Source organism: Hypanus sabinus, chromosome 7 (genome assembly GCF_030144855.1).
Source record: "Hypanus sabinus isolate sHypSab1 chromosome 7, sHypSab1.hap1, whole genome shotgun sequence".
Lineage (NCBI taxonomy): Eukaryota > Metazoa > Chordata > Chondrichthyes > Myliobatiformes > Dasyatidae > Hypanus > Hypanus sabinus.
The window spans coordinates 140,669,836-140,683,265 of NC_082712.1; the positions used below are offsets into that span (position 1 = coordinate 140,669,836).

At 35.7% G+C, this 13,430-nt stretch overlaps 1 protein-coding gene across 2 annotated transcripts in view; it reads right to left on the reverse strand.

The window, feature by feature from the left end:
• Positions 1–13,430, reverse strand: part of pde3b (phosphodiesterase 3B) — a 191,496-nt gene that overhangs the window by 14,928 nt on the left and 163,138 nt on the right. For both annotated transcript variants that reach the window (XM_059975776.1, XM_059975777.1), the window contains exons 7-11: positions 10,760–10,839; positions 10,097–10,251; positions 8,695–8,832; positions 5,558–5,669; positions 493–606 (exon numbers count right to left, since the gene is read on the reverse strand). In XM_059975776.1, coding sequence (XP_059831759.1) covers positions 493–606; positions 5,558–5,669; positions 8,695–8,832; positions 10,097–10,251; positions 10,760–10,839 — 599 coding nt within the window. The remainder of the gene's footprint in view (positions 1–492; positions 607–5,557; positions 5,670–8,694; positions 8,833–10,096; positions 10,252–10,759; positions 10,840–13,430) is intronic.

Genomic DNA, 13,430 nt, shown 5'->3' on the forward strand with positions numbered 1-13,430 from the left:
GCAGGAACTGAATTCCGGTCACAGGTGCCATCATAGTGTTATGCTAACACTACGCACCTGTGCACTTGTGTCAGTTGGATAAGATTTGCTTGACACAATGAAAGGGTTGACCTGATACTTGATTGCAGCAATGCTAGAACAAATGGTTTTCACTATAATGATTAAGAGACACTTTGGAAAATCTTTCCTTGAGGCATACCCTGCTGCAAATTCCAAACCTCAGCTTACACATTTTGAATTTTTATGGTGATTAAGTTAAATTCTCACATCTTAAATTTCAAAACAGAAATTTATTTTGCTGAAGGAATTCTCAAGCTGCCCATAAAAAGCATGACTAATACTACAATGAAGATGAATTAACTGAATTCTGAGAAAACAATTAAAATGCCAAAAGTCAATATTAAACAAGAACTCATTAATCATCAAATAACTTTGTTTTATCTTCAAGGCAAAAATAGTATTAATTCTTTGAATTATGTGTAAAGCATATACCTGTATCACTTCCAGTCACATGATCATTATTTATTTGTTGGAATCCAGGAATAGGTCTTGTCGTTAAGTACCAAACAGCATGAAGCACATCAGTGGCATGGACACGGTTGTGATCTATTTAAAACCGTGGAAACAAGACCACGGAGTGAAATAAAAACAAAAGTAATGGCATTCTTGTCTCCTTAAAGATGCATTAGCATCAGTATAAAATGATATGAAACATTTCACTCTTCATTGAAAATCTAAAAAATTACTTATTCGATAGCATTTCTATCCAGTCTCTGTACATCCTTTCTCTGCCCAGCATAGATACAAGTGAAAATATTTTAAAAAGACTGTAGAAGCTGTAAGTCTGGGATAACAAAATTCTGGAAACACTCAGCAGATCAAGCAACATTTGTGGAAAATGAAAATGAGTTATTACTTCAGGTTGAATTCCCTTTGCTGGGTTTAAGTAGATGTATACTTTTTTTGCAAGTATCATTTCAATGTGGGGCTGAAGTTTAGTCTATCCAATTGTTCAGGCTGCTTGTGCAAGGTCTGCTAATTGTCTGCAAATAAATTTATGGAAGGTATACAGATTGGAGTATCTCGATTCAATCATTTACACCACATGCTGCACCCGCAAAGCTAACAGCATTGTGAAGGACTCCACGCACCCCTCAGACAAACTCTTCTCCCTCCTGCCATCTGGCAAAAAGTACCGAAGCATTCGGGCTGTCACGACCAGACTGTGCAACAACTTCTTCCCCCAAGCCATCAAACTGTCAATACTCAGAGTCTAGACTGACATCTACATCATTTATTATTATATTGAAATTTGGCCTGTACTGTGCCAACTGTCTTGTTTATTATTTATTTATTTATTTATTATTGTACTGCCCTGCACTATTTTGTTCACTTTATGTAGTCCTGTGTAGATCTGTAATCTAGTTTAATTTTTGTGTTATTTTACGTAGTCTAGTGTAGCCTTGAATTGTCGCACACAGTCTAGTGTAGTTTTTGTGTTGTTTCATGTAGCACCAGGGTCCTGGAGGAACACTGTTTCTTTCTTACTGTGTACTGTACCAGCAGTTTATGGTCGAAATGACAATAAAAAACGACTTGACTTATTTAAATAAATGACTTGAAATTTTCAGCATAAAAGCAGACAATTTTAGCATGCAAGGCTTAAGATGACAATTCTGCTTTCCATGCATTCCTTAAATCCTACTTCATCCATCTTTATCAGCCTATCCTTCTATTCAGTGCTCCTTCATTTATTAATTGACTTTGCTAAGTGAATAGCATTCATGACTTGAAGTATTGTGTGTTCCAAATCTCACTCCAGAGGCATGAGCAAAATGATTTAAACTTAAGACTGTGGTGCAATGTTGGAGAAGCTGTCTTTCTGATACAAGATAAAATCTAAGGCCTTGTCTGCTCCCAGTGATAGATGCAAAAATATTCTACTCTGCTGTTCTGAAGATCATTATATTTACTCTAAAAATATTCAATCCTTAAGCAAAACTACTAAAACAAAAGATTTAGTTATTGTTACAGTCTTCAATACAGTCTCCACAATTTGATTTCATGAAAGCCATATATGTCCTTCCTTATTGTTGACATCTTATCTACTCCCTGGATAAATAAAGTTTTATTAATTGGTGGATAATGATTGTCCTTTGTGTTAAGTATTACATCATGAGAAACTGAAAATCCAATTATAAAGAGCAATAATTAATGATTATAATGAAAAGGAATTAGAAAAGCAGATTAACAAAAAGGCAGTTAAAAACAAAAGAAAGTGCCACAGTATTTACGGGAAATCAAAATGTTATATTTTTTCACAATTTTGCACTACTTCATGAATTCTGCCTATTCCAGGATTTTTCTGACTAGATCTGTGTCATTAAATTAAGTATAATGTTATCAACTATACATTTCTTTTAAGTTTCACAAATAAACACAAAGTATGGAGAAAATCTAAAGTATTGATTGTAAAATTTTATTCAGGTAGAAAATAATATAGCATCAGAACATTTTTCAGAATCAAAATCAGGTTTATTATCATCAACATGTGTCATGAAATTTGTTAACTTAGCAGCAGCAGTTCAATGCAGTACATAATATAGCAGAGAAAAATAAAATAATAATAAGTAAATCAATTACAGTATATATAACCATATAACAATCACAGCACGGAAACAGGCCATCTTGGCCCTCCTAGTCCGTGCCGAACCCTTAATCTCACCTAGTCCCACCTACCCGCACTCAGCCCATAACCCTCCACTCCTTTCCTGTCCATATACCTATCCAATTTTACCTTAAATGACACAACTAAACTGGCCTCTACTACTTCTACAGGAAGCTCATTCCACACAGCTATCACTCTCTGAGTAAAGAAATACCCCCTTGTGTTTCCCTTAAACTTCTGCCCCCTAACTCTCAAATCATGTATATGTATATTATATTACTATATTATTAAATCAAATATATGTATATTAAAAATTGAGCAGCAAACAGAAATAATATGTATTAAAAATTGAGATAGTATTCAAGGGTTCAATGTCCATTTAAGAATCGGATGGCAGAGGGGAAGAAGCTGTTCCTGAATCGCTGAGTGTGTGCCTTCAGGCTTCTGTACCTCCTACCTGATGGTAACAGTGAGAAAAGGGCATGCCCTGGGTGCTGGAGGTCCTTAATAATGGACACTGCCTTTCTGAGACTCCACTCCTTGAAGATGTCCTGGTTACTTTCTAGGCTAGTACTCAACATCGAGCCAACTCAATTTACAACCCTCTGTAGCATCTTTCAGTCCTGTGCAGTTACCTCCCCCACCCCCACCCCATACCAGACAGTGATGCAGGCTGTCAGAATGCTCTCCACAGTACATCTACAGTTTTTAGAACACAGAACATTATAGCACAGAAACAGGCTTTTTAGCTCTTCTTGGTGTGCCGAACCATTTTTCTGCCTAATCCCACTGACATGCACCTGGACCAAATCCCTTCACACACCTCTCATCCATGTAACTGTCCAAGTTTTTCTTAAATGTTAAAAGAGAGACCGCATCTACCATTTCATCTATTTGCTCACTCCACACTCACACCACTCTCTATCTGAAAAAGCCCCCCCCCCCAATGTTCCCTTTAAACATTTCCCCCTTCACCCTTAACTCATGTCCTCTGGTTTTTTTCTCTCCTAGCCTCAGTGGAAAAAGCCTGCTTGCATTCACTCCTCCTATACCCATCATAATTCTATATACCTCTATCAAATCTCCCCTCATTCTTCTATGCTCCAGGGAATAAAGTCCTAACCTATTCAACCTTTCTCTGTAACTTAGTTTCTCAAGTCCCGGCAACACCCTTGTAAACCTTCTCTATACTCTTTTAATATCCTTCCTGTAATTTGGTGACCAAAACTACACACAATACTCCAAATTCGACCTCACCAATGCCTTATACAACCTCACCATAACATTCCAACTCTTATACTCAATACTTTTATTTATAAAGGCCAATGTACCAAAAGCTCTCTTTACGACCCTATATACCTGTGACACCACTTTTAGGGAATTTTGTATCTGTATTACCAGATCCCTCTGTCTTAATGCACTCCTCAGTGCCCTATCATTTACCTTGTATGTTCTACCTTGGTTTGTCCTTTCAAAGTGCAATATCTCACACTTGTCTGCATTAAACTCCATCTGCCATTTTTCAGCCCATTTTTCCAGCTGGTCCAAATCCCTCTAAAAGCTTTGAAAACCTTCCTCACTGTCCACTACACCTCCAATCTTTGTATCATTAGCAAATTTGCTGATCCAATTTACATTATCATCCAGATCACTGATATAGATGACAAATAACAATGGACTCAGCATTGATCCCTGTGGCACACCACTAGTTTTTGAGTGTATTTGTTGACATCCCAAATCTCTTCAAACTCCTAATGAAGAATAGTCACTGTCTTGCCTTCTTTATATCTGCATCGGTATGGTGGGAACAGCTTAGATCCTCAGAGATCTTGACACCCAGGAACTTGAAAATGCACACTCTCTCCACTTCTGATCCCTCTATGAGTATATGTTCCTTTGTCTTACCCTTCCTGAAGTCCACAACCAGCTCTTTCATCTTGAGCACCAGGTTGTTGCTGCGACACCACTCCACTAGTTGGCACATCTCACTCCTGTACGCCCTCTCATCACCATCTGAGATTCTACCAACAATGGTTGGTATCATCAGCAAACTTATAGATGGTATATGAGCTATGCCCAGCCACACAGTCATGCGTATAGGGAGAGTAGAGCAGTGGGCTAAGCACCCAGCCCTGAGGTGCACCAGTGTTGATCGTCAGTGAAGAGATGTTATCACCAATTTAAAGGAATTATTATAATCTCACATTCATTTTAGCCTTTTTTTGGCTTTACCAGTCCTTGGAACATTTTCATTTTTAGTTTTAAAAAAGTGTTGATTTTGAATTTATGTATTGAATAGAATATACTGTTACTGACAAATAAGAAAAATGATATCCCTTATGAACGAAATAGATGGGCCTGGAAGAGTTGAGATAAAAAATTAGGAGGATAAAAATGAGGATAGAAAAGTTGGGATTCAAATTTTGAGTTTAAAGGGATGAAGTGAGAAGTGAAGGCACTAATAAGGGAAAAGTGAATAACCAGCAAGACTAAGTGGCAAATTAGTGGAAGAAAAGGCAGCTTTGGAAGACAAGGAGAGCCAAAAGATAGAAAATTACAAGTGCTAGAAAAAAAACATACAGAGACTAACAATTTCCCTGCTCCTGTTACAAAAACTTCATCCTGGAATTTTGAGGGTTTTCTTTCACTTTCAGACCAGGTAATTCATTCCTTCAAACCTGAAAAGTACTAAGAGAAAAGACAGATGGCAGGATCAAAATGGGGAACGATATACTAAAGTAAAATGGGAAAGAAGCAGAACTAGGAATAAAAAGCAATGGAATAGTAAGAGAAAAGCTAGATAATAACTATTTTCTCTGACTAATAAAGAGCAATGCTACAGATAGGAACATACTTTATCTACCGTAAATAGAATATATTAATACTTACAAGGAATGTCACGATACCCATTTTCCAGTGCACTAAAATAGTTAATAAACTCTCGAACGGGGATTTTGAAAAGTTCAAATAGGCCAGTATCAAGAAAAAGAGAATAAATGACCTAAAAACAGCAAATTTTTTGTCAGTTATAAAGCTCATGCAGAAACTGGTTGAAAAAGGAGATATAATTAAATCAGTTTCAAAATACAAATAACTGGAATATTACTATACATGTATTAGTTTGTTTAATTATAAAATATACTGCATAATACCGCTATATGTTTACTTGGGAAGCCCAAAATGTATTTTACTGGCTGACTTTATCATTGCCAGCAATCGTGAAGAACTTTTTGAATAACATTTTGAATAACATTCAAAGTTCATCACATCCTACACAATATGAGCCACAAATTACAGTAAACTTTTTTAAAATCTGGTATTTATGCAAACAGAATTCTCATGTAATCTGCAAAAACTATATTAAATAATTTCATAAAACATTTTTCAAAAATTAAATTTGAACCTGGCATGCCATGTTGCACTGCCAAGAACATAACAGACTGTCCTGAATCCCTCATGTTACAAGAGGCAGTAGCTTCCAATTGTTTCATAAACTATTATCTTTCCCACATCTATCGATTACTCTGAATAAGAATATTCCTGGCAAAAGTATAAAGTGAAACTATATTTAACATTGAAGCAGAAACTGGAAATATCGAAAAGACTGAAGCAAAAAAGTGAAAAACCACACAGTTCTAACTGGTTCCTCAACAATTTATAGATATATTCATAACCAGTGAGAAAGATAAAATATAGTTTGGCAATTCCATTAAAAATTTGTGTGTGCAGTACTAGTTTTTTTTATTTTGAGCAATTTTCACACAATCGACATATTTATGCAACTGACACCCACAATATCCTATGGATACCAAATGCATGAGAGCGTAGTGTACTGAGAATGCAGTTGGCATAATTTTCTATTTAAACTCGTTCCCTGCAGTAACATATGCAAGATCATCAATTTATAATATTTCCTATTGTTATGATCCCAGCCCCTCCTTTGTGAGAATCACAAGAGCACCCGTTGAGAGGGGGGGTCAGTAGACCCAGGACGTGAGAGAGAGAGAGAGAGGTGCCAAATTGCACATCCCACCCGGGATACAGAATAAGACGACAGCGACTATTGTCTCATGGAGACCACGTGAAAAGCCCTCGGGCAAGGTGGGCTGGTTGAGAGAGAGAGATTGCATCATCCCAACCTGATTGACACCTGCGACCCCGTGAGGAAGTATAAAGGAGAGTCTCAGGGGGACAGCCCCCTCAGACGCACCAAGAAGACACGAGAGAGTGTTCCCGCAGCAGCGGGAAGCCATCCTGAAGGAAGCCACGTGCGTTAGATTCCGGGATTGGAATTTGTGGCTGGAATCACAGAAAACCGCTTTTAACTAACATCGGGGGAGAGGAAATCAACGCTCCCCCGATTTCACGGAAGCTTCATCAAGACTCGGCAAGTTCTTTCTCTTCTCCCCCAATCTCTCTCTCTCTCGGTCGTCCCACGTGAAACCCAGCAATGTTCAAAGGGCTGAGGCCTGCAGCCTTCTGAGTGACTTTTATATTTCCGACGGACAATCTATTAACCCCTAGACAACCGTAGAGCTCACTTCTTAATGATGATTATTACTATACCCGCGCGTTAGATTGAGTGTTGACGATGTGCACTATCTGAATGTATGTATTAACCTTACTTTTGTGTCCCTTTATAAATAAAAACGTTTGAAAATAGTGACATCAGATCAACGGACCTCTCTATCTTTGCTGGTGCACTATCTGAATGTTGACGATGTGCACTATCTGAATGTATGTATTAACCTTACTTTTGTGTCCCTTTATAAATAAAAACGTTTGAAAATAGTGACATCAGACTTCAACGGACCTCTCTATCTTTGCTGGTAAGTTCTCCAGTTACGGGATTCGTAACACTATTAAAAGACATATCCACCAAATTTATAAGTATCTTGTTTACAACTTTCTTTAAAGAATTTAAGTATAACCTTGCCATTCTTTTTTGTGTAAAACTCTCATTTACTCATGTTTTCAAACATACATTATCCTTAAAGCAGATAACAAAGGACACTAAAATATTCAATAGCATGAATCCTCCATCTCTCCACTCTAGGGAAACGCTACTTGCTCCATTTAATTACACAGATATTTTGAACAATATTGGTTTGAAACTGCAGTTATTAAATTATGTATTTAATCTCAACAAAAACCCTCATTGGATATCTTTAATCTATTGACATCATAATTTCATGTCCATCAATGATGCTTTCTTCAAAAAGTACTTCACAATTGCTCCCAATGACAAAGTCAGCCAGGAAAAGACATTTTGGATTCCCTAGTAAAATTATATAGTGAAGAAGTGCCGAATCATGTCTAGGCTTCTTGCTCCATGATAATGACATCATAGTTCTGACTCATACCCAATTTAGCATGCCTATTACAAAATGTTGATTGAAGTCTAGACAAGACCTTCCACTATCACAGAGCTCGATATTGGTTTTACATCAGGACTACAAATTAATTTTCAGACATAAATATTTCATAAAATAGCACTATTTGGCTCTTTGAAAGCTACTTGTTACTTAGATTTTGCATGTGAACATTACCTGTTGGTATTTCAATATTTCATCAACATATTTTGGAAAAATACATTTTAAAATATGTTTGCAGTTTAGAATTTATTAACACAAAAAAATTTTTTTAGGTTTTTGCCTTGTTTATACCTAGATATTTGAAGACAAAATAAATACTATGAAGTAGATTTTTTTCCTCGTCACTCATGCAAGATGTGCAATCTCGTAGCATGAGTTTTTTTCATTCTGCTTCCAAAACTCAATTCCTAACATCAATAAACACCTTGAAATATGTTTACTCAGATAGATTTTGATAAGAAAGCACAATTTTTAAAAAATAGATTGAGGATTTTGTTTTATATTAGACATTTTTGTAAGTGAACAAAACTTTATGAACTAAAGTTAAGTGAACTAAACTCCTCCAGCATTTTGAATGTGTTGCTAAAACTTTATGAACAATAACAATACATGCCAAATCAATAACAAAAATAAAACATAAGCAGAACTAACCTGACTAAGAATTCTTCCAGACTGTCCTCCAGTCATTTCTACAAGTTCAAAAATGGGAAAATTCCAACTATTTAGTTTATCCATGCACAGCCCAGTGTCTTCTATATCTATTGAGTCAAGCGAAAGGTCTGGAACTTGCTGTTGATTTAAAAAAAATCAATGATGGTGTTGCAGTATCATTAAAATGCATTTTTTGAAAAGTAACTTTATGAAGATTAACTGTGGCAAATACTGTTTCGTTAACTACCATCTTGAACACACCCAACTGTTACTTTGTTCACTCCCATGCAACCACTACACTATTAACCCCATCCTTCGCAGTGTTCAAGGCCTCAATCCCTCCTCACTGGTGAAACAGCATTTTTGTTTCTATTTTATCATTTTATACTGCATCTCTGCAGGGGAGAGCAGAAGCAGAACGTGATCACTTAAATATTATATTTTCATATAAATAATATTGATTTCCATTATTTGCATTATAAATTCTCCATTTCACTTCCTCCCATTTAAATGTTTAAATAAGACATTTTACAACCTTTAAAATCAAAATAAATTCAGCAGTCTCAGTGTTTAACCTCTTTTCTCTAAAATGGAATTGTTAATGGTTATCTATTTTTATTAACTACCATGTTTCTTTATAATTGTAATCACCTGCATCTTTTGTCCTTTGCCCTGGAACAGATCTTAGGCAACTTTGTCTATTCCTTACTTGCCAACTCCCCATTTAAAACTTTCCCCAAACTGACAAAATACCATGAATTTTGTGTCAACCAAACCTTCAGGAAATACACTCAATTTATAAAGAATGTTAGTTTAATTAAGCAGAAACAATGCATCTTGCTAACAACACCCCATGCCCATTTGTGCTGAAAAACCTCTCTCTACCCCACCAACGATCCTTCTACAATAAATTTCTTGGTAAGTTTCTTTAAGAGAATGCCAAGTTGGAGCAAGGTTTTAATTCAGTTCCAGATGGGAGGTAGATTTATCTTCTACATTTGTTTTATCTGTCTACCAAATACATGATTTATGATAAAGAATTCCAGAAGTCCTGAGGATATGAAAGACACTACATTAGTAACTACATACACAATATAAAGTTGCTTTAATTTTTGATTTAACTTTTACAATTCAGAGTGATGTTTTAACATACACATTAAAATTGTATGAAAAGATTCATTAAAAATATTTCATATCACCTGTTTTTTTTAACTTCAATGCACATGAAATAATCTAAAATACTTAAAATTTCTTAGTATCAGTGCTGCAATTAATGTTTAATGATTTGCTGCACAAGAATGGAAACTAAATGGAATGCTTTAAGCTGTCCATAGATACAAATATGAATAAATTTCAATGTACGTCTGCAAAACCAGTAAATAAAAGCTAAAGAGCATCTTACCCCAGATTTATTATTCTGTTGTTCTATCAGCTGTTCCTCATGATTTGTAAATTTCTTGGATTTTTTGCTCTCTTGCTGATCTTTATATTCTGTCCCCACTGTATCCTTTGATTCCTTCAATTCATTGCTACTAGCAGCATTTTCAGTACCTTCATCTTTAAAAAAATAAAGCATATTCTTCATATTCAAAATTTCAATATTTCTAAAAATTGGTTTATACTTTGTTATAATCATGGATTTATTTTTTTCTTGGTAAAAGCAAATTACAGTAGTTAAATTTAAAATATTTTAAAATTCTGCTGAATATTATTTAATATTTTTATCCTGAACATAAATTACATTTTATTGTAGGTTTTTTCTAACTTTTCAAAGGCATCTCTAACATTTCTGAACTAGTTCTATTGAAATTTAAACACTCTTTTTAATTTTTTTTTAAATCTCAACTGTGAGATTTTTCAATGTTGCAGCCAGGCCAGAAAATACAGATTTTTAAAATGAATGGTATTATCCCTGGACAACAAGGGGAATGAACAATCCCTCTAATATCACACTAAATTATAACAATAAAAACAGTTTACATCAGTACTGAAACATAAATTAAAGTGTTTTTTTTTGAGGGGAATACTTAACATGCACAAATACAGACTTTGTTTATGAACATACCTGGTTTCTTGACATGTGGTGATTCTGCAACTGTTTGTAAATCTGTATTTTGAACAGGTCTAGTCACATGCCGGCCACAACTAGGACAGTTTTGTGAAAGAACAAACAATACATGGGGGAGAAAATGAACAAAATGCATAAATACTTATTTTTCTCTTTATATGTACTTAAAGAAAAAATAAAGAATTGGCTTGACTTTCTTAAAATCCAGATTTGAAAAAAGAGCCTAAATGTAAAACAGCTCAAAGCTGTGTTGTCTATTTTATAATCAATCTGGGAAATATTAGTATTTATAGCACTTCTAAGGCAAAATAAAACTTGTACCTTAGGCCTGTGGCTAAAAGTCAGAACTAGAACATCAAGCATGGCGTGTACCTATGCATACAACAACAAACTCCACTTTGTCTCAACCACAGTTAAGGTAGTGCAGCAAGTCACTCAATTTACAGGGAATGTTGCTCAAGGAATAATGCATTTTTAAACTGTGCAATAGAAACTTCTTTTATAATAAACATAGCATTAGTTTATACTAGAATCTTTATCAGTTGACAGGCAGCCATATTTATCTAAGATTTGGAATAAAAATTCTATAAAACATTGAATAAGAAAAACAGATCTTTTCAAAATCATGCAAATATGATTCCTAGTTGTACAAAGGGTGATTGATAAGTTTGTGGCCTAAGATAGAAGGAGTCAATTTTAGAAAACCTAGCACATTTATTTTTCAACATAGTCCCCTCCTACATTTACACACTTAGTCTAGCAGTCATGGAGCATACAGATCTTGGACCTCCAGAAAGTGTCCACAGAAGGGGTAATTGATAAGTTCATGGCCTAAGGTAAAAGGAGATGAGTTATACAGCTCTCGTTACATGAACATACAGGTCAACTCTTTGAGTGATTACGCAGAAAGTGTGAAGTTAATAACTCATCAGGGTGATTGATAAGTTTGTGGCCTATGGTAGAAGGAGATTAGTTAACACGAAGAAATCTGCAGATGCTGGAAATTCAAACAACACACACAAAATGCTGGTGGAACACAGCAGGCCAGGCAGCATCTATAAGGAGAAGCACTGTCGATGTTTCGGGCCGAAACCCTTTGTCGGGTCCTGACGATGGGTCTCGGCCCCAGACATCAACAGTGCTTCTCCTTATAGATGATGCCTGGCCTGCTGTGTTCCACGGAATTTTGTGTGAGGAGATGAGTTATTAACTTCAACGTTTCTGCATAATCACTCAAAGAGTTGAACTGCAAATTTATCTAACGAGAGCTGTATATAACTCATCTCCTTCTACCTTAGGCCACGAACTTATCAATGACTCATGCTGTGAACACTTTCTGGAGGTCCAAGATCCGTATGCTCCATGACTGCTGGACTAAGTGAGTAAATGTAAGAGGAGACTGTGTTGAAAAATAAATGTACTAGGTTTTCTAAAATTGACTCCTTCTACCTTAGGCCACAAACTTATCAATCACCCCTCGTATCTTGCTCTGGTGTTTTCTTCAATATATATTTTTTTTAAGGATGTGAGAGCAGTTTTTCCAAAACAAAAACCGAATATATTAGAACCTTGATTTGTTTTTGTCAGGTCTGAGAGATGTAGAATTCCTATTCTTTTCAACTAAGAACTCTGATAATTCGAGCTATGGTAAAACCTTATTTTGAATCACAAGCTTCTGGGTTCTAGCATGACTGCAAGGAAGTAGAAATCAGGCTGACACTCTATCAAAACTGAACTATCAAAGATGTCAAATTACAGAAACCAATCTGAAACTGCAATCCCTATCTATTATAAAGTGAATATGAAAGACCACAGAGCACTTTTTCAGAAAGTTGGAAATCAGAATTAGGGGTTTAATATCACTGGCATATGCCATGAAATTTGTTGTTTTGTGGAAGCAGTACATTGCAATACATATAATAAAAATATAAATTACAATTAATTAATACATATTTTTCTCTTTAAAATTAAATTAGCAGTGCAGAAAGAGAATAAAAACTGAGGTAGTGTTCATGGGTTCATCTACCATTCAGAAATCAGATGGCACAAGAAAAGCTGTTCCTTAAACATTGAGTGTGTCTTCAGGCTCCTGTACCTCCTCCTTGATGGTAGTACAGGCAGTCCCTAGGTTACGTACGAGTTCTGTTCCTGAGTCCGTCTTTAAGTCGGATTTGTACGTAAGTCAGAACAAGTACATCCTGTATTATTTAGCGTCAGTCAAACGTTTGTCTTAGTATATAGTATATATTTTACCTTTCTATGCATATAAAAATTTAAGAAACATATGTATTCCAATAATTAAACCACTGTGTTGCTTAGTAATAATTGTAGCTTTCATCGGGGCAGGGCCTTTCACATGCTCCATTATTCTCGCTTTATCCATTATCCTTTAAAATTGTTCCGATCGTTGACCGACTGTAGCCTAAAGCTTTTCCAATGACCGATGGTGTTTCACCTCTTTCCAAACGCTTTATTATTTCTACTTTATTTTCAATCACAATTGTTTCCCGTCAATGGAACAGAAACACTGTGGGCGGCGAATCCCGAGCTCCACCGGCTCCCAAGGACCATCACACTGAATTCCCAGGCCCTAAACTCCACCACACTGAGACAGGTTAAATAGGACAAGTGGTGGCTGTGTTTGGTTTGAGTATTTGATCCTCCACAA